General features: G+C 51.6%; 11 protein-coding genes across 11 annotated transcripts; 6 read left to right on the top strand and 5 right to left on the bottom strand.

Moving 5' to 3' along the window:
- Nucleotides 1-565: 565 nt before the first annotated feature.
- On the top strand, nt 566-1,966 carry PV08_07559 (uncharacterized protein; the record flags this gene model as incomplete). Its single annotated transcript, XM_016381888.1, has 2 exons — nt 566-1,709; nt 1,770-1,966. The coding sequence occupies 2 exons, from the start codon at nt 566-568 to the stop codon at nt 1,964-1,966; spliced, it is 1,341 nt and encodes a 446-aa protein (XP_016234990.1).
- Nucleotides 1,967-2,932: 966 nt separating this feature from the next.
- PV08_07558 (uncharacterized protein) lies at nt 2,933-4,674 on the top strand (the record flags this gene model as incomplete). Its single annotated transcript, XM_016381887.1, has 3 exons — nt 2,933-2,957; nt 3,010-4,507; nt 4,557-4,674. The coding sequence occupies 3 exons, from the start codon at nt 2,933-2,935 to the stop codon at nt 4,672-4,674; spliced, it is 1,641 nt and encodes a 546-aa protein (XP_016234989.1).
- Nucleotides 4,675-5,226: 552 nt separating this feature from the next.
- On the top strand, nt 5,227-8,731 carry PV08_07557 (leucine-tRNA ligase; the record flags this gene model as incomplete). The annotated part of the gene is made up of 3 exons (XM_016381886.1): nt 5,227-5,289; nt 5,342-7,863; nt 7,951-8,731. The coding sequence occupies 3 exons, from the start codon at nt 5,227-5,229 to the stop codon at nt 8,729-8,731; spliced, it is 3,366 nt and encodes a 1,121-aa protein (XP_016234988.1).
- A 656-nt stretch (nt 8,732-9,387) lies between these two features.
- On the bottom strand, nt 9,388-10,943 carry PV08_07556 (uncharacterized protein; the record flags this gene model as incomplete). The annotated part of the gene is made up of 2 exons (XM_016381885.1): nt 9,388-10,249; nt 10,399-10,943. 2 exons carry the CDS (start codon nt 10,941-10,943, stop codon nt 9,388-9,390), a joined length of 1,407 nt encoding a protein of 468 aa, XP_016234987.1.
- Nucleotides 10,944-11,204: 261 nt separating this feature from the next.
- On the bottom strand, nt 11,205-12,407 carry PV08_07555 (uncharacterized protein; the record flags this gene model as incomplete). The annotated part of the gene is made up of 2 exons (XM_016381884.1): nt 11,205-12,206; nt 12,288-12,407. 2 exons carry the CDS (start codon nt 12,405-12,407, stop codon nt 11,205-11,207), a joined length of 1,122 nt encoding a protein of 373 aa, XP_016234986.1.
- Nucleotides 12,408-12,712: 305 nt separating this feature from the next.
- On the top strand, nt 12,713-13,668 carry PV08_07554 (uncharacterized protein; the record flags this gene model as incomplete). The annotated part of the gene is made up of 4 exons (XM_016381883.1): nt 12,713-12,742; nt 12,793-12,865; nt 12,922-13,493; nt 13,621-13,668. The coding sequence occupies 4 exons, from the start codon at nt 12,713-12,715 to the stop codon at nt 13,666-13,668; spliced, it is 723 nt and encodes a 240-aa protein (XP_016234985.1).
- Nucleotides 13,669-15,184: 1,516 nt separating this feature from the next.
- Nucleotides 15,185-17,119, top strand: PV08_07553 (uncharacterized protein; the record flags this gene model as incomplete). The annotated part of the gene is made up of 4 exons (XM_016381882.1): nt 15,185-15,397; nt 15,452-15,787; nt 15,836-15,855; nt 15,940-17,119. The coding sequence occupies 4 exons, from the start codon at nt 15,185-15,187 to the stop codon at nt 17,117-17,119; spliced, it is 1,749 nt and encodes a 582-aa protein (XP_016234984.1).
- Nucleotides 17,120-19,910: 2,791 nt separating this feature from the next.
- Nucleotides 19,911-20,843, bottom strand: PV08_07552 (uncharacterized protein; the record flags this gene model as incomplete). Its single annotated transcript, XM_016381881.1, has 2 exons — nt 19,911-20,067; nt 20,122-20,843. The coding sequence occupies 2 exons, from the start codon at nt 20,841-20,843 to the stop codon at nt 19,911-19,913; spliced, it is 879 nt and encodes a 292-aa protein (XP_016234983.1).
- A 584-nt stretch (nt 20,844-21,427) lies between these two features.
- On the bottom strand, nt 21,428-21,673 carry PV08_07551 (uncharacterized protein; the record flags this gene model as incomplete). Its single annotated transcript, XM_016381880.1, has 1 exon — nt 21,428-21,673. One exon carries the CDS (start codon nt 21,671-21,673, stop codon nt 21,428-21,430), a length of 246 nt encoding a protein of 81 aa, XP_016234982.1.
- A 303-nt stretch (nt 21,674-21,976) lies between these two features.
- On the bottom strand, nt 21,977-22,942 carry PV08_07550 (uncharacterized protein; the record flags this gene model as incomplete). The annotated part of the gene is made up of 3 exons (XM_016381879.1): nt 21,977-22,135; nt 22,186-22,773; nt 22,853-22,942. 3 exons carry the CDS (start codon nt 22,940-22,942, stop codon nt 21,977-21,979), a joined length of 837 nt encoding a protein of 278 aa, XP_016234981.1.
- Nucleotides 22,943-23,555: 613 nt separating this feature from the next.
- Nucleotides 23,556-25,994, top strand: PV08_07549 (uncharacterized protein; the record flags this gene model as incomplete). Its single annotated transcript, XM_016381878.1, has 1 exon — nt 23,556-25,994. One exon carries the CDS (start codon nt 23,556-23,558, stop codon nt 25,992-25,994), a length of 2,439 nt encoding a protein of 812 aa, XP_016234980.1.

Raw genomic sequence — 25,994 nt, 5'->3', positions numbered from 1 at the left:
GTGGCCCAAGAGATCCAAGAGACCGAAGAGCGATGCTTACGAGATTGCTTGGTGGTGACCTCCAAGGTGCCATTAGGGATGCTCGGAATGAAGCTTATTGGTGTACGAGGGTAAGCGTGCTTGTCGTTCGCTTGGCCTAGTGAGCCGTTTAACTCCCTAGAGTTAAGTGGTTTGTGGCCCTTCGGCCGCTGTATCGCCCTTCACATGTGCCCAGGACGCATCCAAGAGGCGATGCCGACGCGTGGTCTGCGACTCGAAGACTCATTTGAGGTACAAAGTCCTCTTGCCACTCAATGGTGAATACCTAACTAATACCCTCTCTTCCGCTTTGTTATCCAGATTCATCGAGAGAACTCTCACTTCATCGCTCGCCACAGGAAGCAGCGTCCCGAGTAGAGCCGGTGGTCTGTGGTGTCCTCCGAGTCGCACCGTTCGATAAACGTTATTTGCTTCCGTATCCTCTCGGAGTATAGCAACCACCAGTGGTTGAGGGACCGTAGTGTTGTCACAACATCAGGGGACAGAAGGCTGTTTGGGCCGCATAGTCTCCTAGTCTACCAACAAGATGCCTCTCACCGTCCTCACGGAGGCAGACATTCGGACACTCCTCCTTTCGCTGGCGAAAGAAGATGCTGCAACATTACAGCGAAACCTTGCGGAAGCCTTGCATTCATACTCGACAGGCGACACAAACTCGCCTTGTTCAGCATCGTCTCAACCCCATAGGACCATTATTAAGAAGAATGGAATGACGACACTCTTCATGCCAGCCTCTACCGGAACAGCCGTTGGCATGAAGATTGTTTCTCTTGAACAGCAACACGACACTAGCCATGGAAAAAAGTCGTCGATGTCGTCGTTAGCATCTCAAAGCACCACCGGGTCGGCAGCTGTGAAGTCCCCAACGGGCGAATTTGCGACTCTATCCTTGACGCCTGCGTCAACAATGTCATCTGGAAGCAGAGATTCCATCGACGGAGCTTCGTTCCGACCGCCGGCTTCGATTTCAAGTGCGCAAAGCTCTACCCCCAGAGGATCAGTGACCGTCCTCGATCCGCGGGGGAACCCAGTGGGTATCGTTAATGCCGAAGAGCTTACTGCTTTCAGGACGGCCCTCGCCTCGACCATGCTGTTTCAGAAGCGACAAAATGTGCACACAATGACGGTTTTTGGGGCAGGTAAGCAGGCTTACTGGCACATTAGATTAGCTTTGCTATTCAAAGGCGACGAGGTTCGACATGTCAACATCATCAATCGGTCGTTTGAACGCTCGATCAAGTTGATGAAGACACTTCAGATGGAACAAAACAGTCATGGTTTCTGGCGGAAAGATATCAAATATTCTTGCATGAGTCCGGAGTTTGGCGAATACGGTCGCCTGTTGAAAGAAGAGGTTCGAAAAGCAGATGTGATCTTCTGTTGCACGCCATCATTGGATCCTCTTTTCCCAGCCGAGTTTCTCACTTCCCGCGAAGGACAGAAAAAGGGGCGGTATATCTCCTGCATAGGGAGTTATGCGCCGCACATGGTCGAGCTACATCCAGATGTCTTCAGGCTCGCTGTGCAGCCTGACCATGGACACCATCACCACAAGCATGCTCGACAAGGAGGCGTCATTGTAGTTGACAACCTAGAATCGTGCTTGAAGGATAGCGGCGAGATTATCAAAGCAAAATTGGGACCCGAGCATTTGGTCGAGATTGGAGAGTGTAAGTTTCTCATCACTTGCTTCTCTTTGTTGCTTTGAGCACTCTAACGAATACAAATAGTGATGATGATCAAAAAATCAGCAGACAGAGAGATCGAGCTCGGCGGAAGCGGTGAACCTGGACTACTTGAATGGTTGACAAGAGGAAATGTCATCTACAAGAGCGTCGGCATGGGTTTGATGGATTTGATTATTGCAGAAGACATGATTCGACTCGCCCGAGAGCGAGATGTTGGTGTCACAATCGAGGACTTCTAATCTTGGAGCATCGATCAGTAGCTTGGAGGTCTTTCATGTTGGCTTTCTGTTGGGACGGGGAGATTCATCCAGGGATGAGAAGAACAAGGCCGGGAATTTCAGCGAGGGTGGATCAGCTGTCGATTGACTACAAGCTCCCAGGAGACCTGGCCCGTACATCATAGAATACAATGAGGCCATTAATACGATTCTGAGTATTTTTAATCGATCATACTTTCCTTTTGCAAAGGTGTCACTACCTTACTGACGCGGTTCTGCCGACAATCTTGTGAAGTCGCTTCCAAGTAAGGTAATTCGCCATAAGGACGCCTCATCCCAAAAAATCCAGCGTAGGAGCACTAGTCCTCGTGTTTACGAACATTTAACAAGCATCGAACCTCTCCGGCGTGCGCCTGTAGCCGACCAATGGATGGCGAATTACATCGATGAGGTTCTCACGTCGTAAGCGGCGGTGGCAGCAAAATGCCCCTCGCTTATCGGCTTCGACAGGCCATCGGGGCGGGGCAGGGAAGGGCCTACTTAGGTAATTGTACGGAGGTCACAACTTGGGGTGTACATTGCCCTGCGGTACCTGATCCACCTCGTCCTCAATTGTGACGTTGGGTCCGTCGACGATAGACGGGCCTGTGTTGCGCGTCTCAGTACGTGTCTCATGCCCAATTGTAGCATTTATCATTTTTAATATCTTCGAACCACCCGAGGGCAGAAACACTGGCTGCAGACTCAACGAAAAGGCTGGCGGGGAACAGCCGCGGTGGGCGCATCTCTTGTCTTGCGCCAACGATCTGTACAACCGCGCTGGTTGTAGTCACCCCCACAAGCAGGCCAACTTTATTCTCGAGGACAATTATCCATGCTTCATCGGAAAAGTTAAATACACATCAACTATAGGTACACCCTATCCTTCCCTCGAGGGTGCAACCCTTGGGCATTGTTGGCTTTGATAGTCTGAATCGCACGAAAAGCATGGTACAACAAGTATTCCTGCCCAGTGAGTCTACCACACCTCGCACAATCGATCCAGCATGCTGACGAACTCTCAGATGGGCAGATCTATACCGTGACGCCAGTTTTTGGAGGTTTTACCTTCAAATCAACCCACCTCGACCTCCATCATTCCCCGATACCCCCAGGATGGACTGTAATGGTACAAACGGAAGATGTGGTGGACGACGACGATGCGAGGAAGAGCAGGTCATCAGTGAACCCAGAGAGGAACGTGTCCAATAACACACATGAAAAGCAAGTTGTGGTCCACAGATTCATGCAACCTACCGCCCAGCGGGATTCGCTTTTTATCTCCTCTATCTCAATGCCCTCGAGTTCAGACTTCAGAAATACAGCATCTCCGACAAGGCACATCGCCATGATTCTATGGGCCACTCTCTGCTGGTATTTCCATAAAGAGCCTCCCAATCTGCACACGACAACAGAAGCAAGTGCTCTTACTCCAGAGAGCGGGAGACCAAAGCTTGACTGGCGTATCAAAATCAGGAAAGAAGGCATATTCAAGGGCAAAAACACTCTCCAGAAACTTGAGCGGATGGGGCTTATCGCGAGTGAAGAATCCTGTGTAGGCTCGGAAATGGATTTTCGACAGGCGGACGGCTGGGCCGACACTTTCGTGAGCCGAAAGTCCTTCTGGCAGATTGATGCGAGGATATTTCTATATACCATGGCACCCCAGCAGCACTCACCATTTCCGGGGACATCTCCTCACTCGTCCCGTCCGGCCTCGCCGGACCGGACAGCTCTTCCTGACCGTGGGTCTCCGCGAACGACAGATTACATGCTGCCTCCTCCGCAGCCGGGCTTGGTGGATGGTATATCTGCAGGGATTGCTTCGCCGGGTGGTCCGTTCAACTCAGGCAGTCATCTACCAACGTTTTATCCTCCTCCGCCACTACAATTCACCTTCACGAACCACATCCGGCATCCTATACGCCCCAAACCCCCTCGGCAAGGGGAAACGTTCTATAGCCGCTACATTCCAAGCCTGGGACAATGGCTGTCCTTCCGAGTACCTACCCTGTCGTCCAAACCGTGTCCTCATCCTCATTTCTCGCCGCTCGGTCCGTCTTTACCCTCCGTCATGAGTAGTCATGGAGGAAGTATCTCCCTGCCAACATTGCCTACTCTGGCCAACTTTGGAGACCGGTCATGCGACCTGGATCTGCTGCATAAATGGATGAACGAGCCGAGAGTGAATGCAGCTTGGTCATGTGCCGGACCAAAAGAAAGCCAGAAGAAATTTTTGATCGAAGGGCTAGAAAGCCGTCACTCCTTTCCCGTTTTTGGCTGCTGGGATGGTAAACCATTTGGATATTTTGAAATTTATTGGGTCAAAGAAGATAAACTAGGCCGTCTGCTTGGTGGTGACGTTGGCAATTATACTCGAGGATTACACGTCTTAGTCGGCGAACAAGAGTTCAGAGGTCCTCATCGAGTCAAGGTCTGGTTGTCAGCGTTGGTACACTACTGCTGGCTTGCAGACCAGAGGACCGAGACCGTCATGTTGGAGCCGAGGGTCGACAATGCCAAGTAAGTTGGATATGTGTTAGCAAGATGGGAAATACTAACAGAGGCGCAGATTTATCAACTACTTAAAGGAAGCGGGTTTTTACAAGCAAGGAGAAGTTTCATTTCCACACAAACAATCTGCTGTCATGAAAATCGACCGAGAGTCTTGGGAGGCACCAGATTTATGATTGAAGAATGAATGATGAAACCGAAGAATGTCTACAATGTTGTCCGGCCATATCCGAGCCCATCCGCCGAACCTCGCCCACATCGCGTACCTTTTGGGTACTAGGTACAGAGCAAAGCTTATCAAGTTGTTTCAGAGATACCTATACATGTAGCCTCGACGAATAATACCGATTTATCAGCTTTGCCTTCTCCCTGTCCAGAAGGTTCGAGTCCAAGCGAACCAGTGTGTCTTTGCCCGCTATCGTGAACCGATTCAAATGACGGGAAGACAGACCCGAATTGTGACATAGCCTTATTTTAAAAGCGTGAAGAATCAACTTCAATGAACAAAACTCGCGGTCTGACGATGATTAGAAGGACGAGGCCACAGAGGCACTACGGTCGATCATGCGCATGATTGCTGCCAGCCATCGGAGTCATTTTGCAACTCCGCAACTTCGGTGGGGATTTTGAATATTTGACAAACTTCCTAGAGACTCGAGTGTTGCGCAGACATACGCCAAAGATACAAAGGCCGGGCGGCTTGACTCAAGTTCCTTAATATCGCCATCATGGCGACCCAAATCCCCGTCGATCCGACCTTGAACTCGGCCAACACTCTCAAACTCGAAAATGTAAGTTGTCGCACAACACCTGACTCTGGACAATAGACATTGACCGTGACAGACGCACAATCGAGATGTCCTCATTGCGATCGAGAAGAAATATCAGCAAGAGTGGCAGAACAACAAAGTGTTCGAGTCGGATGCCCCCACTACGGACGAAATACCCTTCAGCTCAGTCCCAGCCTCAGAGATCCGGGAGAAGCACCCAAAATACTTTGGCACCTTCGCCTACCCCTACATGAATGGCTCGTTACATGCAGGACACAGCTTTACAGTCAGCAAGGTCGAATTTACAGCCGGCTTCTCGCGCTTGACTGGCAAGCGAACTCTTTTCCCTCTTGGTTTCCACTGCACAGGCATGCCGATCAAGGCCTGTGCTGACAAACTGGTCGATGATGTGAAGAAATTTGGCAAGAACTTCGAGAACTACCACGAAGACGACGAGGAGGGCGAGGGAGGCGAGTCCAACGGCGTCGCTATTGCGCCTACACAAGGTGTCAATGTCAAGGACGACATCACCAAGTTCAAAAGCAAGAAAGGCAAACAGGCTGCGAAGACCGTCAAAGCCAATTACCAATTTCAGACAATGTTGGCCATGGGAATTCCAAAGGAGGAGATCCACAAGTTCGCCGACGCAAACTACTGGCTAGAGTACTTTCCCCCTCTGTGCGAACAAGATTTGATCGACTTTGGAGCAAGAATAGACTGGAGGAGAAAATTCGTTACGACCGACGCGAACCCATACTACGACGCTTTCGTACGATGGCAGATGAACCGCCTGCACGAACTCAACAAGGTCTTGTACGGGAAGAGATATACAATTTACAGTCCCAAAGACGGCCAGCCTTGTATGGACCACGACAGGACGAAAGGTGAAGGCGTAGGGCCCACAGAATACACTGCCCTGAAACTCAAAGTCAAGGAGTGGTCTCCCGAGGCTTCAAAAGAGGTGGAGAACAAGATACCGAAGGATGCAAACGTGTACTTTGTGCCTGCCACATTGAGACCGGAAACAATGTACGGGCAGACGTGTTGTTTCGTTGGTTCTAAGATCAAGTACGGAATCTTCGAAGTCTCGGAGAAAGAGTACTATGTCGTCACAAAGAGAGCTGCGTGGAACATGGCGTTCCAAGGTACGTTCTTTGATGAAGCTCATTTCCCTCGGGATCAGAGCGAACTGCAACCAGTGCTGGAATTACCGGGCTCCGCTTTTGTCGGCACTCTTGTCAAGGCTCCTTTGTCGGTACACGCGGACGGAGTGCGGATTCTTCCTATGGAAACAGTCTCGGCCACCAAGGGCACAGGTGTTGTTACGTCGGTTCCGTCAGACAGTCCTGATGATTTTGCAACGGTTAGAGATCTGGCTAAGAAGGCTGAATTTTACGGTATCAAGCAGGAGTGGGCTGAGCTGGAGATCATTCCCATCATCGACACCCCGGCCTACGGCAACCTCGCCGCAAAGTACCTGGTAGAGACGAAAAAGATTCAGTCACCTAAAGATGCCACCTTGCTGGCGGAAGCCAAGGACATGGCTTACAAGGAGGGTTTTTACAACGGAACGATGCTGGTGGGCGAGTTCAAAGGCGAAAAAGTAACAGAAGCGAAAGACAAGGTTCGCAACGCCTTGATCAAGTCTGGAGATGCTTTCCCATTCGCCGACCCGTCTGCGGAAGTCATAAGCCGGAGTGCCGACGAATGTGTGGTGGCCTACGTTCCGCAATGGTTTCTGAATTACGGGGAGAACGACAAAGAATGGCAGCAGACAGTGCTCAACTATGTCAAGAATGGCCTGGAGACATATATCCCCGATACGCGGAATCAGTTCGTCGCGAACCTGGAATGGTTGAATCAATGGGCATGCGCAAGAACTTATGGCTTGGGCTCCAAGCTTCCCTGGGATCCCACATTCTTGGTGGAAAGTCTCAGTGACAGTACGATTTACATGTCGTATTATACGATCGCTCACTATTTACATGGCGACAAGTTCGGAAAGACTCCAGGGTTGCTCAACATTAAATCCGAACAGATGACTGATGATGTGTGGGATTACATCTTCACTCGGACCAGCGACGTCGAGAGTGTCTCTAAGTCGTCCAAGATCTCGGTTGAATATCTCCATACCCTCAGACGATCCTTTGAATACTGGTATCCTCTCGATATGCGAAGTTCTGGCAAAGATCTCATCCCCAACCATCTCACATTCTTCCTCTATATCCATATTGCCCTCTTCCCTCCAGAATATTGGCCCAAGTCCGTGCGGTCGAACGGTCACCTTTTGCTCAACGGCGAAAAGATGAGCAAATCCACCGGAAACTTCTTGACGCTCAGTCAGGCGGTCAAGAAATTCGGTGCCGACGCGACACGGATCGCCCTCGCCGATGCTGGTGATGGTATGGAAGACGCAAACTTCGAAGAGAAGGGAGCCAACGCTGCCATCATGCGTATGTATACGCTCAAGGAATGGATCGAAGAGACTTTGAAGGACCAAAACCTTCGCGAGACACAAGGCGAAGTCATCTGGGACAAACTGTTCGAAGATGAAATGAACCTCCTCGTTCACGAGGCATACAAACATTACTCTGAGTAAGTTTCTACCCTTTTCATACGGCCTTACATTTGTGTGGCGGTTGAGAAACTCCTTTTGCTGACATAGGCCGTGATGGCGTATAGCACAAACTACAAACTCGCTCTAAAGTCATCCTTGTACGACTTCCAGTCGGCGCGGGACTTTTACCGTGAAGCATGCCTCTCAGGTGGCACGCCCATGTCCCGGCCGCTCGTCCTCCGCTACGTCGAGCTGCAATCTCTTCTCATTGCGACCATCGCGCCCCACTGGGCCGAGTACATGTGGCTCGAAGTGTTGCACAAAGACAGCACGATCCAGAAGGCGCTGTGGCCCGAAGTGCCGGCGGCCGATCTCTCGCTGACGGCGATGCGGGAATACGTCAAGGGCACGAGCAGCAACATCACCAGCGCCGAGGCGCAGGCGGCCAAAAAGATGGCCAAGGGCAAGAGCTCGGCGTTCGACCCCAGGAAACCGAAGAAGATCACCATCTTCGTGGCCAAGCACTTCCCCGCCTGGCAGGACAAGTACGTCGACCTCGTCCGCGACATGCTCAGCAAGAGCCGCCTCGACGACGACAGGGCGCTGAACGGCCAGGTCGCCAAGATGGGCAAGGGCCCCGAGCTGAAGAAGGCCATGCCGTTCGTCCAGGCCCTGAAGAGGCGGATCGTCGTGAACAAGGAGACGCCCGAGGCCGTCTTTGATCGGAAACTGCCCTTCGACGAGGTCGCCATCCTGACCGAGATGAAGAAGGGCCTGATGAAGACCACCGGCTGCAAGGACGTCATCGTCACCGTGGTCCGGGACGACAACAAACAGGACCTGCCGCCCATGGCGGAGCACGCCATCCCAGGCAGCCCGGCTTTCTCGTTCGAGAACATCGAGTAAAGAAAACAATGAACGAACCCATCTTGCTCTGGACACTCTGTCTGCCGAGAAAGGTGCGAGTGGGTAGGTAGGGAAAGGGGGGGGTTGCGAGTGTGCGAGTGTGCGCAAAATCTGGCCTCTTTAAGAGTCCAAGCGGTTTGCGAAGGACCAGAGATAAAAGATCGTCCGTGTCAAAATGACCTTGCCGTTGGGGTAGCTTAGATTCTGCATCTGCAACAACAACAACAACAACAAGAAGGAGAAGAAGAAGAAGAGAAACACGGGAAACGTGGGCAACGGGTATTCGGACCGGATATAGATCAGATCTTGCACGAGTTTGTGGTCGGCTCGACATGCCTTGCAAGACCTTAGACAGAGATGCAGATGACACGCATTGAAATGATATCAAAGAGTGAATCATGAGCACAACACAACAATATACTGATGACTGTGCCGTCGAGTCTAACTATCAGGTAGAGAATTCATTCGGGTTTGCCCGCCAACCATTCAGCCGTCTCTAACCCTTTTTTTACAGGGTATACCAATGAAAAGTATTCCGTACATGTGCCTATGTACCCAGGCATAGAACGACGCCTCCCTTTTTCCTGTTTCAGAAGTGAACGAGACCACGATCTAAGAATAAAAACAAGACCCATTCTTCGACCTAGGGACCTCCATCAACCTAATCTCAGTGCGAATCCAGCACCACGTTCTTCATCGGCGCGGCCTGCAAAGATGCCTTCGAATTCACGCTCGTCGAGTTTCGGGGCGTCGCCGCGCACAGGAGCCTGCGGAGTGGCTCTGCGCCGGCGCTTTTCCTGACCCGCTTTACTGGGGAAGGTGGGAAACATTTCCTTCGCCTTCGGTCGCGGATCTTCCTTGAAGTAAGGGTGCGAGAGGATCTCGGTGGCCGACGGGCGGCCGCTGGGGTCCATGGACAACATTGACGCAAGGAGACGGAGGCCAGAGTTTGTGAGGTACGGGAACTTGGACACGGAAAGTGACGACGATGAGGAGGAGGACGAGGATTTGGACAGTATGGGATGCAGGGCTTTCGCGTTCGGCAGGCTTCTGAAGCCCGGCCAGGTCTCGTTGGTCGGGGTGCCCAGCAGCGCGAAGATCCGCGACAGCTGGTCGACTTCGGTGTTGCCCTGGAACAAGGGTTCCCTGGTAAGGAATTCGGCAAAGATGCAGCCGACGCTCCAGATGTCGATTTCAAAGTCGTACTCCTCGGCGCCCAGCAGGAGCTCCGGGGCGCGGTACCACAGCGTCACGACGAGCTGGGTGAGCCTCTGCGGCCGGGGGTGGCCCGCGTACCGCGCCATACCGAAATCCGCGAGCTTGATTTCGCCGCGGTTGTTGAGCAGGAGGTTGGACGTTTTGAGGTCGCGGTGCATGATCCAGTTCGAGTGCAAGTACTCGGTGGCAGAGACAAGTTGGAGCATGAGCTGTTTCGTCTCCGACGGGAGGAACGGCTCGGCCATGTCCTCCAGAAGCGTCTTGAGGTCGTGTTCGAGGAACTCCATTACGAGATAGACACTGTTGAGACGCAAAAAAAAGATTAAAAGAAGAGAAATGGTTAACAACGTCTGGTACCGGCGCTTTTCAGGGCAGGGAGATCCCCCTCCTGGGAAGCGCGCAGAATGCTCCCAAGGGGGGATGGAGGGAGGGACTTGGAATAGACTTACTCTCTCAAACTGTCGCCCATGACGACCTCGAGAAGTTTGACGACGTGGTCGTGCCGGCACGACTGGAGCGTCTGTATCTCTCGTAGGCCCGTGACGGGGAATCCTTCGGTTGCCTCGTTGTGCATTTTCAGACGTTTGAGCGCCACGATGGCGCCGCTGCTTTTCTTGCGCGCCCGCGACACGAATCCGTACGAGCCCTCTTCGATACTGTTGAGTGTCTCGTACTGCGAGACATGTCTGCAGGGTTGGATGGCGCGGGAGGGAAAGTGTAATAGGTGTGCGCCTTCTTCATCCTTGTCTTTTCCTTCGCCCGTACCATTGTTCTGGGACTCCGAGGTTCGTTGCCGCTTCGGAGGTCGTTGATCATCGCCAGAGGGAGTGTGTGAGGCAGACTCGTCTGCATGTGTCGTTGTTGCCTCGGCGGCCTTCCGGGCTTTCTCTTCCTTGAGACGTTTGCGCTCCTCCTTCTCTTTTTTCCGCAATGCTAGGGCTGCAGCGGCCTCTTCATCGTCGTCATTGGCCCATTTTGAGGTCTTTGAGGCCATGGCGACGCGACTCTGGCACAGAAATTCTCAAAGCGCGTCGGACGGGTCCAATTCAGCCAGCAAACGTGGTCAGCTGCGCGACAGAGGGAATCCTGAATACAAGTAGATTTGTGGCTTTCGGCTTTGGTTGCTGCTATTGAGCGCCTGATCACATGATCATCTGTGCCTCAGCCTCGTTGTTGGACACTACGATCGAGGCGGCGGCTTCAAGCTGAACAGATCGAGTGATTAGTGAGGAACGCGGGATAAGCAAGGCCTTTGCTAATTTTTGATTTGCTCGATTGCAGCTAATATGATCGCGTCTATTTGACCCCAGCGCCTTCTTAGAATATCTCTTTGAACATGGACACCGGCAGTCAGCTTCGAGATCTGCTCAAGTCGGCCCCTCACAATACTCCTATAGTTCCCAAATACTTTTAGAAGGAGCCCATTGACAATGCGCTTATACCTATCGTCGTCATCAAACCCCTTTGCTAAGCCACGCCGCCACTGCCGTAGAGGCATGCAGAGCAGTCTCACTGCCACTTTTGTCCGGTAGCATGCTCCATCCCGATCAAGGTGGTAATTTAGCCAGTACCCTTCATCCTGAAGGATCTTTTTCCGATCTTCACTCAGTAAAGGAATGACAACATCATCGAGGGTGGTCTCATCCCAGCGATTCCCGTCAAAAATGAACCCGTACTCGACAAGCAAGAGATCGTTCGAGTGGCTGCCGTATGAGATCAACACCTCTTCCCCTCTATCGTACCGTCGATCTGCTGTGATCTCATAAGATGATGCTGAGTATGACACTTTACAGCCAATGTCAGCATGGTTGAAGTAATCTCCATATGGCACCACGGCTAGGCATTCGTCCGAATTTACTGGGGGCAACTTCATTTTGGGAGGAGTGTGATAGAACGTCCTTGTGTTGATCAAGAGCCAAAAGTAACGAAACTCCTCGAAAGATATGTTGATGTGCCCGGCTGACACTGCATCCCAGTCTTTTTGTATTTTGGCTGCTTGCTTGGACAGAACACCTCTTGCTTTGGACGGCAGAAACTTAGCAACGCCTTCTTCCCACGTGACTGGCAGGGTCTGAAAGTCCTCCATGCTGGGAAGACTCTGTCGCCAAATAGCATATTCGCTGGATTCGTCCTGGGCCAACTCAACCGCGAGAAGTCCGTTGTTGCTGCACGAATGCAGTGATTCAATAATCTTCTTGGGCAACGTCTCAGCGGTACGTACAGCACTCATAGGTATGGTCATCAGGACTTCTCCGGGCTGTTCGGCATCAGACGTGTTCGCAGAGCCCACGATGAGATAACGTCAAGCAAAAAATCTCCGCTTCAGAAGGTCACCTACCTCAATATTCCTCTCGGCCAGGACACCTAAACCCCTGCCAGCGAAGGCATGGGCTTTGATACCATTGAGCTTGTAGCCACGACTCAAAGCCCATTCTGTGAGATTCTCGTGGTTGCTCATAATACATCGTAACGAGAAAAGCTTTTGGAACGTGTCGAGGTTGTCGAGAGCGATCGGAAGGAAGCGATGTTGATGCTGGCCTAAAAGCAGCGTCTGAATTTCCATCGGAATCCAACATCTTCCGGGTGCGGGGATATTTTTGGGCCGTCACTGTTAATTACCAAGCATATCTCTTTTTAAGGTACATTCTGTATCTATACTTCAAGTCGTGCAGTGGTGACTCTTAACGAAGTCTTTACTGGTGTTCCTCAGACCATCCATCGTTAGTTTCCCTTTTTCTGCCTACTAGAGATAAACAGACCAAGATGGGAAGCGTAGGGATTGAGCCATTTCAGGTGAGTCAGGCCTGGTATACTGGAGTAGCCAATACTCACTATACCGCGAGACCACGTTCGCTGTGCCACTCCACTGTGAGTCTTGCGTTAAAGATGTCACTGGGGCTTTGAACCAACTAGAAGGTATGTCCATGCTGTTTCAGAGTTGACGGGCTTCAGCAGTGACACTTTCCTGCCAGGCATCCGCAAGATCGAGTGCAATCTCGCCGACCAACTCTTTTTTATTGAAGGGACAGCACCCCCGTCATCTATTGTATCAGCCATCGAGTCTACCGGACGAGATGCGATCTTGCGAGGGAGTGGGAAGGCGGACTCTGCTGGGGTGTGCATCTTGGAGACGCACGCGAAGGGAGTGTCAGATCCTGTAAGAGGGCTGGCAAGGATGGTCCAGGTGTCAGAAAATCGAACCCTGGTGGACCTGACTTTACGTGGGGTATCGCCGGGAACTTATCACGCGACGGTGCGGGAGACGGGAGATATCTCACGTGGTGCAGGATCAACCGGTGGCATCTGGCAAGCGGTCAAGGCTCTGGGAGGCTTCGATCAGCCTCGCGGCATGTTTGGCACCGTCGAAGTTGGCAAAGATGGCCGCGGCAGTGCCTTTTTGGACCGGCCTGTGTCAATTTGGGAAATTATCGGTCGCAGCATTGTCGTGTCGAAACAGCGAGAGGGACCGTTTCAGACCGAGGACGCAAACACCCTGGTCGGGGTGATCGCTCGCAGTGCCGGCGTCTGGGACAATGACAAGACAGTATGCAGCTGTTCAGGGAAGACGGTCTGGCAGGAACGTCAGGAGCAGGTCGGAAGAGGAATGATATGACCTGATGTACGCTGAGGACTATAGTTGTTGTCTGTAGAAAATGTCTGATGTATGTTAGCAACAAGCTGCGATTATTCGGCAGCAGGCTGCATTGGCCGCCGAATGATTGCGGGTTGGACCGGTCTTCTGCACAACGATGCATCCCCCTGCATTGTACTGCCAAAAGCCGAGATTCCGACAGTACGGATAGGCAGGGCGTGTCGAGCCAGTGTCCTTGCTTGAGAGTTTGAGGAGCATCCGAGGGAGTCGGTTGGTCGTCAAAGATTGATTCTGAAACGAGGCTTAGCCACATATCATCGTCGGAGAGCAAGGTCCACCGCAGATGACGGAGACGTGAAACTGGGTCACAATGCGTTAGACCCGGTTGTGATAGATGACGAAGGATACGAAAACGTGAGCAGAGGACGGGATGGGAGACGTGTACCGATGCTGTGGCGTGGACTGCTCAGGTGATGAGCTCAAGTCACTCAGGCCACTTGAGGGTGTCGATATCGCTCAGAGGAGGAAGCGATCTTTGATCACGTCGCCTGGAGGAGGAGTCGACTGACTGGTGGACCGTGGACCGTGGTCACGGTACCTCCGGTACATGCCTACAGTAGTTAGTGAAAGGTGCTCAAAAGGGCACGGATCTTGTACTTATCGTAGGCACTCCGTCCCTGAAGTTCGGATACCTCACCTGCTGCCAGCCTAGATGCCTTAGTGTGCTGAACTATCTATCACACCTACGTACCTTGCCTACCTCACGGTCTCCTTACTTAGTGCCTAAATGACCCTTGATGCCGGGTTCGAAGTTCTAACTTGAGAATAGCGTCCGTAGATCGCATTGCGGCCTCTGCGCGGATTCCCAGCCCCAGACGGCCCTGCCCGCCCCCTAAAAACAGTCTTTGCACAGACAACAGGGACGACGTCGGGGGAACTGTAAATGCCAGCCTCTTGGGGGCCCTGAACAGCGGCAGCCGCAACCTTGACAGAAACCACGGAGTAAGTGGCTGTCGTGAAGCGAGGGAGCCTGCAAAGATATCCACCCAGACACCGGCCCTGGCGAGTGATAGAGCCTCGAGAGGGAACCTGGTTCTGTTGGTGCTTCAGGAAAAAAATTACTGTGACAGAATCTGCCCCCGGGCCAGTCACCACGACCTCCTTTCCTCACACTATCAAACACCATCATCAGTCCTGCTTCTCCCCTTTCCTTCTCCTGGTGCATACAGAACGCTCTTTTCTATACCAAAGGCCACACGCTCCTTCACTTCTCATAGACGCTATTTTCCCATTATCTGCACGCTGGTCGTCACTAATAAATTTTGATCAACTCGACTGCACCGCCAATTCGTTGACGTATTGGCGCCGAGAACGCCTGCCACCTGTTTGGGCGCTTAATCCTTGGATATCGAGATTCTGCCACCGACGCCGACTCCCGAGCCTTCCAGCATCGCGCAGCGGTCCACTCGTCTAACCTCGATCGAGTCCCGTCACCACGGATCCCTCGCTTCCAATATCGTCCCAGTCACGACCTCTCCGGTCGCAGTCCGGCCCTCTACCTCCTGTACTTAATATAGCCTGCATAAGCTGCACGCTTTCACCTTGGAGAGGATTTCATCTTCAACTACTCTGGGCGCGGCGCCATGTCGCTCAAACAGGTGTGTTATGCGGTTCCTGGAGAGACCTTCTTCCCTAACTCGTCGCAGGAAATCGAGACTTGGGTTGAGGCCCTCACCCACTACGACAATCAGGAATTCGAGGAAGCCTTGACCATCTTTGATGCTATTGCGGACACGTCTAAGATCTTGTTCAACTGCGGTGTCATTCATGCGACAATTGGCGAGCATGACAGGGCGGTATGTTGAGCCTTCCGAGTGGGGAGGTGGAACAAAACACTGATGGGTGAATAGGTGGAATGCTACCAGAGAGCAATCAAGCTCGACCAATATCTGGCGGTCGCATACTTTCAGCAGGGTGTGTCCAACTTTCTCGTCGGTGACTTCGAGGAGGCTCTGGCCAACTTCAATGACACACTGTTATATCTTCGAGGCAACACATATATCGACTACGAACAGCTCGGACTGAAGTTTAAACTCTACTCATGCGAAGTCTTGTTCAACAGGGGTTTGTGCTATATATACCTGCAGCAGGAGGAGGCTGGCATCCAGGACTTTACCTTTGCGCAGAAGGAGAAAATGACCCCAGACCATGATGTGATCGACGATGCTATCAAGGAGAGAGCCCAGGTATGTATTCAGTACAAATATTGCTTGAACCAGCACTAAGGGGAACAGGGATATGTCGTTTTCAGCATGTGAGTATTGGGCTACGTATTGCTCTGCTTCTAGGGCAAGGGGTTGAAGTTTTGCAGTGGTGGCGGCTGACGATATTTTTATAGACCCGTCGGATGTGTCTACCGACCAAACGAGGCGAAGGTGAAGAACCTCAAAGCCAAAGATTACTTGGGGAAGGCTCGGTTAATTGCTACCTCCAACAGTGCCAACACTGGCACTGGTTTCGAAGGCGCCGAACGCAGGCAAGCTATAGCCACTGAACTGGGGGCAAAAGATGACAGGCCTCCCGAAAACATCAGCTTCGCCGCAACCAACCTCGTCCAGCGGAATCTGTCGAGCAGGGTTCCTCGAGATCAAAGTGCTCCTCCAGTAATGAGCAGGAACGTGTTCCCACCAACTCCGCCCCCGGAGACAGAGAAGCCCAGGACCAACAGCACTGGCAACGCAAACCTTCCCATCCGATCAGCTTCTTTGCGCAATCCACGGCCACTCTACCCCACAAAACAAGACATGGAGCCACCTCGGCCTGGTATGTTGTCGCGTGCAGCAACTTTTGATCAACAACCACCCCTGGGTCGGAGTAGGATGCAGCAACCATCCATGAACGAGGGATCATGGCAAGACGGGGCCTCAATGCTAAGTCAGCAACCTCCGATGGAGAGAGCTCGCTACGGTACTCAACGAACAGCGTCTGAACCACGCAGAGCACCTTCACGGCGACAAGGCCCAGATAGATCAATGTCGCAGAGGGTGCCAGCTCCGGCGCCTCTGTTCCGCGAACAGCCAAGATATGAGGACCCGACAGACGCTGTGGACGATGTCTACAGTATGTACGCGAGTCCACGACCCATGCAGCGACGACCCACGCAAAGACGCCAGGAGGAAGAGTTCTTCAACGAGGAAGATGAATACCTCGATGAAGAAATCGCCGATGACGACGACATGGACGGTTTTGAGCCGATCCGCGCACCATCACGTTCTGCGTCGCGGTCCGGACGCGGCAGCAAACGGCCCGAAATGCGCAAGGTCCGAGTCAAATGCCATTTCAATGAAGATACAAGATACCTCATGATCGGCGCAGTGATAGATTTTGGAGACTTTGAGAGCAAGATTCGAGAGAAATTCAGCATCAAAGATCGATTGAAGATCAAAATGCAAGACGATGGCGACATGATCACTATGGGCGACCAAGATGATTTGGAGATGCTGTTAGGCAGCGTCCGAAGTCAAGCTAAGAAGGAGAGAAGCGAGATGGGTAAGATGGAGGTATGGATATCAACATGATGATGTCCTTCCTAGCTCTTTCTTTGGCAGTGCAATGTTTCGTGGGACGCTTGTATGTCACTTCGCCCACGCATACTTTGGACTTTCTCGATTCGCCATCACCATGATTTACAGGTGATGCATCCGATGCTATACGAAACGCAGCGTTATGACGAGCACTAGCAACAAGTTTGGAATATTCTCTACTTTTGAGAAGAACGAACAACAACAATTAGGTCGAATTTAAGCGAGGAGTTGGACAAGAAGAGATCATCATCCCTTTCTTTTTTGGGGGCCGCTATTGAGAATACCTAGCTACCTAAGGTACCTACTTGGACTCTGAGCACGTACTGGTTGCTATGCGGAGTGCAGTGTGCTGGACTGTTTGCTATACTGACTGAAATGTACTGGATGGCCATGGTCGTTTGATTTACCTGAGTTACCTGGGTTGGGTGCCTATAGTCTTCACAAGACTATCACTCTTTCGCTTCCACTTGGTTGCTCCTATTTGGTCAAAGACTTGGAAGATCTATAGTTGCCACCTGTACGGAGTATCAATCCACCCGACTATCTACATTCTCCTACGTATACAGAATACCAAAAATCTAGATCTATGCAGTGTCAAACGTATTTCTTGGTGCTCAGCCCTTTAGAAACATGATGATCTCGCTATGGCTTGACTCGTTACCCTTTTGTATTCTTACGATTTGACTTGTCACCTTTTGTCTCCCAAGTTCCATGCTCGAACTGCAAGCTTCGTTCGGTTCTGCCATTGAATATCTAAACTACGTAGAGAATACCCGGAAAAGAAGAGAAAAAATAAAGACACGGTGGAAATGACATGATTGTTTGATCACACCACGGTTGGCGCCCCCCCCCCCCCCCCTCTCCCTTCACCTACCACCGTCCCATTAGGTATTTTTGTGGCCCTGCTAGGTGGGTGTTGGGTGGTCGTCGGTTGGCGGTCCTCCCGTTTCTGTTTTGTTCATACCCGTGCGCGCGTGAGCCTGTGGCACCGGGACATCTCACCCATTACATTCATTCATTTGTGTACAGTTCGTTTTCGCTTATCGAATTGTACACCCACCGCACCCTTTTGTCCTCTCCTTGATCCAACCTTTGGTCACTTTGACATTGGGATACTCGGTCTCAAAGAGGATGAGGATACAAGTCACGTCTTCACCGTTGTGTGCGTGTCGCCGAATGAAGACGTCGTGCTCGGGTCGCCAATTCTTGGGTTGAGATGATGATGATGATGATGATGGCATTGTGATAGTGATGTAGCCTTTTGGCCTTTTGGGTCTTTACTCTTTGCGCTCCTCCTTGCTTATATCACTCCTCCTGCTCCCTCCACCTTCTTTCTCCTTATCCGCCCTCTTCACAATGGTCCGTGGCAGGTCTGCCTGAACTCCCTAGTGGCCCAGTGGTAAGAGAAAAGGAGCCAAGAGTGGATGGCTTGGTCGTCGTTCGGTAGTCGTGCCACTTCCGGGAAGGGCGAGGAAAATAGAAAGCCGAAGAAAATTGCCAAACTGGGCTGGAGCCGTGAGGTTGGCAGTGAGAGTGAGACGCAGTACTTCCCTCGGTTCCTCGAGGAGCGGAGCGGTGCGGCGTGGTCTCTCGTTCAGAGGTCCAATGAATCAATGATCCAGGAACGTTTGTGGAATCGATTGGATTGAATTGATGCCTTGCTTTTTGGGCGTGGAACTTATGGTGGATGTGTTTCCCCTTTTTGTTCCTTCACAGGTGCAACACCTCGTCGTGATTGGATGGCAATTATTGCACGGGATGAGAGTTTGAAGATCAACCACAACGAAACCCCTTCTGCTCTGTGCGCGCTGGGGGCGGATTTCTGAGAATTGGGAAACCCTAAAAAGTGCCCGGGGAATGGATGATCGAAGGGAGAAGAGCGTACAAAAAGAAAAGGGTGCACAAGACGAGGTTTTGTACTTCACCTTTTGGTTCCATTTCTCCCCCCTTTCTTGGTTACTTCCGACGACAAGGGAACCTAGCGAGTAAAACTGGAAGCCACATTGTTTGTGATTGCAAAAAAAAAGGTCAACAAGATGTCACATATGACGAGGGGGCCTGCAAGAAGGTAATCATCTTACCCACAGGCACCTGGATGGACAAACAACGTCTCAACAACATACCGAAAGAGGCTCCGCGTGTGATGGATCATCTCGACCCTTGACCCGGAAGTGATCTTGTCTCTTCCGCGTAGAGGCATCGAAGGAAAAGGCGGTCTCAAAGAAGCCAGCCAGACACGGATCGACGTGAGCTTGGCCGTGCTGTCGTCTTGACAAATAAAGTAACAGGAGCCACGAGGCTTCGACGGCTGATATCCGGACTGGACTTGGGTAGCAGGTCAGGTATGGTATGTACATGTTGGTCAAATATGGTGCCGTCACCCGTGTCAAGAGAGTCACTTCCGAGCAAAAGGTGGTTGAAGGGGAAAGAGTGCCAGATTGATCTCTCGACTGCAGGAGGAATTCCGCCGTCGATTGATTTGTATTGCGAAGGAAAGAGGATCTGTTCATTAGCCCTAGTGCTATGTTGTCTTTTTTGGACATTCCAAATGCCAGTCGTCGGCGGAAGTTGTTGTCCTTCCCCGTTTAAAGCCCTTATGTAGCCTGCCGTTGAATTCTTCAAATCAACCCGCTGATACTCCACCATCCCATGAACTCCAGGCTGCTTTTATTTCCCGCTTCCGTTATGCTGTATACACTATCCGCCGGGTCATTATTTATCATCCGAGAGGTTCGTTATATTAAAAATTCGCAGAGTTGCGTCCGAGGATCAAGTGAACATGTCTTCAAGAGAAAAAACCAAAACCGTTGGCGAACCAGGTGAATGACATGACTGTGATGGCCGCAGTCATCAAAACGACACCAAATGCTTGTTTCTCGTGGCTAGAAAGCGCACCGCTGCAGGTGGCGCATTTGAATTCGTTGAGAGGGGTGTAGGGTTGCCTGTGATCCGGTCAGTTCAATGTCCTTGCCCTCATTTGTCCAAACAAAACCTACCCAGTGTACATGCCAAAGACATACTGATCATATGCACCTAGATACCCGGCAGATGGGATATCCGTCACATCCTTCGCCGCATCGTGGATCACCAAGGTATAACTCGCAACAGGGAAAGGCGATGTGATGGCCTCTGGGAAGTTGCCCGTGTCCCATGTGACAGCCCCGGTCTCCTCTACAGATATATTGGAGGCTATCGTATATGTTGCTTGGTTCAATGAACAGGATGCGAGAACGTCGATGGCCGACGGCGTTACAGACAGGGAGGTGTAGTTCCATTTGAATGTTACATACTCCCCGACTCTGAAGAATTGTAGCCCGTCAGTCGCGGCGGGAGTAATCAGGGAGACTCCACCGGGTGGGAGGCGAGGGTCGATGGCTGTTGTCTTGGTTGCAGTCGTCTTTGTCGGGCTCTTTGATCCAGATTTGGCAGTTCCTGAGGAGGCAGAAGTTTTAGAGCCCGACTCGGATTCCGAGGCAGAGGCAGAGGCTGAAGCAGAGGCTGAAGCAGATGCCGAAGCGGACGCCGAGGTTTTCTCTGCATCATTTTGGGTATCGGTAGATGCAGCGGGTGTTATTGTTGATTTTTCATCTTGCTCTTGTCTCGGTAGGAGCAGAGCATTTTTTTCATGGTTGGACAAGGCTGGCCATGGCCACGCCGTGGTAAAGGCTAGGAAAACCAGCAGGGTAGATAGGACAGAGTAGAGGCCGTAGCCTTTCATTTCGACTGAGGGTGCACGGGCTTCTTGAGGTCGGGGTAGCGGTCTGGACAGAGGGATGCTTGGGCGGAATGATCGGTAGGCAGATGGCACAGGATCCAACAGCAGCAAGAAAGTCTGGAAATTAGAACGATCGTAGTTAGGAAGCAGAAAATAGCGAGGGACTGCACATGAGGCAAAAGAAGATGCACAAGAATATGGACGAGCGCAGCTTGAGAAAGGAGTATGTGAGTGACTACGGATTCGGAGACTGAAATGGAAAATCATAAGTCAATTGTCTCACCCTGGACGACGGGGATCCGAGCCACAACAATCTGCCTGCCAACCGCGAGCCGACCGCGTTCCCACAGCCACGTCCAGGTCAGACCTCCAAGCCTAGCGAGCCTATCGCAGCCTATGTGAGCCTCCCTCGCCGCCCGCTAAACCGCCTGGAGTATCGCCTCGATTTATTTTGGTCCCTGGTCCTAGTCTGACTTGACTTCAGATGTCTTGACTCTTGACACACCTTCGACACCAAAATATCATACCAAGTTGTTCTCTCGATTCAAGTCCATCACCGGCTACAGTATCGAGCGTTTGATAACATCTCAGCGCCAGACTGCTTCCACGTCCAGAAAGGTGTCATGTTGCTCGTCTCGGGCCTTCCTCCCCTTCTGTGTCTCCCCACCACTGTTTTCGTTGCATTCAAATGCCCAATGTTGTGGCTGATTAGCCGGCTGCCTAGCCAGCACGATGGCAATACAGCGTCGGAGTACATCCAATTTCTCTGTCTTGGCTCGTTCGGGACCCCAGGCCCGATTGAGTAAAACGGGACTGCCGTCTGCATCGGTCATGATAGAATCGTGGTCATGTCAGGGGCACAAATCCGGATTTCTGTTTCCTGAATCTCGAGACTGTTCAGAGGCCGTCTATCCCAAGGCGATGCATTCTCCATACGTGCTGGCGGCGTCCCGAGGATCAAGTTGGAGTAGCTGTTGATGGTTACAGAGTGGTTCGCGCTCGCCTTCACAACTATCTGTCAGGTCGCCGTATCTTTCGTCCACGGAACTCCAGTGCTGGCGGCATGGCTTGACAAACGACTCCTTCAGTAAATCCACCTAGACTGAGCAGAAAGAGTCGGGTACATAACATCCACGTCAGGCGCACTCCGGATGGAGAGCGAGAAATTCAAATCTCTCATTGTCTTCGGCAGTCTTCAACTGCCTGATCAATGGAAGCTGCAGCTTGTTGTTGACCAGTATGTCGCACTTGTCACAAGGTCTGGTTTTGATGTCGTGATAAGCTGCAATCATCTCCTGCACGCGATTAGCCTGGAGAAAATAACAGAGACAAACACGTCACCTACAAGTAGTGCCATGAGATTGCTTCGAACATCGGACTTCTTGATGCTCTCAAGAATGCGATCACGCAGCGCAAAAGGTTCTGTCCCCGGTTTGTACGTCGCCTTGAAAGTTCCGGTGCTCGCATCTCGGCTCTTTTCAATACGAAATTCCACTTGACCTATGCCGATATCCAGAGGCAAAGGATTCGCTTCGTGCGCAGGGGAGATCTTCAAGTCCGGGTGTTTGACCTGAAAATCGCTAACGATTTTGGCGATTTCCGCATCGGTTTGGCCATTGAGGCTGTGGGTAAGGGTACGAGACTCAAGCGAGGTAGAATTCTTGCCCTGGTTCTGAAGGATCAGAGTGTCGTAGTCCAAAGTCCAGGCATCCCCGCCCTGGGGTACGTCGCCAGTGTTGACCACTTGCCACAGCTCGCGTACATCATCGCTGTGCCAGTCCTTTTTGAACTTTTCAACGTCCCGGATCCCTGCTTGTGCAGCATCTTGCAAATAGGCTGCTAGCTTTTCTGGTTCATACCTGTGTGGATTCTCCAGGGCGAACCTGGTCGGGTTGATCAGCTTTTCTGGCAACAAAGTCCGCAGACCACCAATCTGTCGCAAATGAGCCTGAGTCTACGAAATGGGCTAACAGGCCGCTTTCATTCTGCGGTATGCGAGGGTGGTAACTGACCTGATTGTACATGTTCTGCAGTTTCGCGAGCTTCTCCATAATCTCGCGGTCCTCCGGCTCAATTGCCTGTTGGCGGTCCATTTCGCGCATGGCAATCTGAACGGGTGGCTGTTGCAAACTGGGTTGAACAATATAGGGTGAAGACTACCAATTGAGAGCATAGACGTCTGATGCGACTATACAATGTAAGCCGTGTGCCATGCGGGTCGACAGCGTAAAACTTGTGATGGCAGTTGATCGCGACGTCCAGTTCATGCCATCCCAAACAGTGAGAACAGTGGGGAGAGACAGAGAGAGATTAGCAACGTCGGAGTCGAAGTCAAATATTGATCACGTGCCGGCAATCACAAGTACGAATACGAGGGGCTAGTGCGGAGCATCTATCTACTACTCCCTTACCTACATGTAGCTACTTCCTACTCCCACACCAATTGCCTGGGGTGGGACGACTGGACGTTTGTGGATTTGTTTGAGTGCAGGCCAACAACTCTATGAGAGCCTGCAACATGATCATAGGTGCGATAATGTCCCGTTCCATTTGAAGGGACAACAACGACATCCAGCTAAGGCTTTGTTTTTATCTACGTCTCCAAACCAAGATCTGGACCGTATGATGAGCTTTGTTTGATGCTTCACATTTTCGTCTTTGCTTGCTCCGACAGATATCTGACTCTGCCTCTCCCTCAAGTTCCCTATGCACAATATGTCTTCTTCAATCTCCAGCAATCCACAGGCATTTTTTGCCATGATGGCTCAAGCAAACCCGGATCTACCAGTTCCACCTTCGTTTCCATCTCCTAGTGAAGTCAGAAACAAGTCGATGACCTATTCCAAAGAAATCTTCACTAGCTGGACCATCATCCATGACATTTTGGCACGTCGCGAGGAGGTGATTCGGAAGCGCTGGGTTAACAAGAAAAAGGAACAGCGGAAGAAAATTCTCTTAGACGCATGGCCAGGCATGCCTGAGCGACACCGACCCGATTTCTACGAGCTTGGGAAGACCGGAGCACGTTCTGCATCGAGAAATACCGAAGCTTTCAAGTATCCCTATGTCAACCAAGAAGATCTACTTCACGGAAGAGCACTGTTATTGTTCTTGAATTCACGCGGTCGAAATCCCCCCCATACCTTCGCCCATGCCGATCTCGATGCAACCCATCTTGGACAGACTAGCAAGATGATTATTCCGGTATTCCTCAATGGGTACACAATGTATATTGCGGGTGAATCAGACTCAGACACCTACGGCCGCCTAGTTAGCTGGGACGATGACGACGACGCATTCATGCTGCAGCACAATTGTCTCCAGTTCCAACCTGGGACGGGGCTTCTCGTTTTGGAAATCCAAAGCAAGATCTATTCTTTCCTTCTCGAATGCTGCTACCAAATACTCCACGATATCCCACGAGACGAGCTCGTCAGCCTCCAACTTCCCGAGCAACCTGAGCCACCGCCGATCGTCGCTTCAGGGACCTCCTACGCACAACTCTCTTCATTGGCAGCAGAAGCGCCATATAGATTACCAGCCAAGCTTGATACACGTCGACTTGTTCTTCTGGTAGAAGCCAAGCGAGCTGCTGCTGAAGACCATGTCTGGGATCTGAGAGAAGATCCAGGCTATTTCGCATCGGTGGCTGTTGACCGAGCGCAACATCGCCAGGAAAGCCTTCTCGACATAAGGGGCCAACGTCATCCACACGACGATGACGAAGTTTTCTGGAATCGAGTGATAGGAAACATAGCTTGCGACGGTTACATGTCCTTTCTGTGTTGGGATCTTCTTCATAAGTACACTGTCAGTCTAGACGATGCACTCAAATCTGCCGGAACCCTTGTACATGACCAGCCACTGCCTAAGAAGCTCGAGACCGCACTGGTGGAGTTATGCTTCGCTGCCGAAATGGTTTCAAAGGGGTTGATTGGAGAATTGAAGTCCATCGTGCCGGCTTCATCACCAGTGCGCGAGCGCTTTGTCCGAGAACCCCAACGACCAGGAACAGCCGTCATCCAGACCAAGACGAAACAGGCTGTCGGCAAGGACCCCCTACTACAGCTGTTCAACATGTTATGGGATGCAGACAAGGTGTTTTTGGCGCAACTTCCTAACGTGGTAGATGAGTTACAGCGATGCGTTGATCACGACCCTGGTCAGAAGAGCAGAATGTCATCCTTCGTCGCTGGGTATTTCTCCGATCTGGCCCTTATTACACAAATCATCAGGCAGGTAAAAACCTTCTTTCCATGGGCTGCAGGTTTGGAGTTAGAAAGGGGCCCAGAGAAGCGACGCCAAGGGTATGATCGTGCCACGAAAGATGTAGGAACTGTCTATGAATCTTTCAATGAAGATATCGCTCCGAATCTCGCGCGCATCGTCGTCCCCCTCTCGAGACACTTGAAATATCCCATCGATAAGCTCTACAACGCGACGAATGTGAACGCTTGTCGTCAAGCTGAAGATCAATTGGACAGGTTGTGGAAGGTTGTCGATGGGCATTTTCGAAAACATACAGGCAAGACACTTCACGCGATATTCCTCAATCACCATGTGAAAGCTCGAGAGATCCGTCGCACGCCAGAATGGACACCTCCACCAATAGTGCCCCCGCCGCCGCCTAAGGGGAAAGAGAATGAAGCCCTTAGCAACTCATTTGCGAGTTTCGGTATTGAAACCGACAAGCCGGGCAAATTCAAAGAATCGGAGGTTCCTCGATCATCGAAAATTAAAACTCGCGGCCCCTCTCACCTACCCAATTCCAGCGACGCTACACCTCCTGTACCCGAAGATCCAACTGCTGTTTCAACGGGCCCCTTCCCAGTCTTCACCCTCCCGCGACGGGCATACAAAGTGTTCGCCTCTCTCTTTTCGTCACCCTCCAACCCTTCCCAGGGTGGCGAGGTGCACTGGACAGATTTCCTACACGCGATGACGAGCATTGGCTTTTCTGCGCAGAAGCTATATGGCTCCGTATGGCAATTCACGTCGCCGGATGGAAGAGATTGGGAGAACACGGAAACCCGTGGAATCCATATTCACGAACCGCACCCAGTGCCGAAGATGGGCCTTAGCACGGCGAGACGGATTGGAAGACGATTGGAACGGAGATATGGACTTAGCGCAGACAGGTTTGCTTTGGCGTGA

The sequence above is a fragment of the Exophiala spinifera genome (assembly GCF_000836115.1).
Source record: "Exophiala spinifera strain CBS 89968 unplaced genomic scaffold supercont1.5, whole genome shotgun sequence".
Lineage (NCBI taxonomy): Eukaryota > Fungi > Ascomycota > Eurotiomycetes > Chaetothyriales > Herpotrichiellaceae > Exophiala > Exophiala spinifera.
Note: the sequence above shows the minus strand (reverse complement) of the source record. Positions and strands in the feature narration are given on the sequence as shown.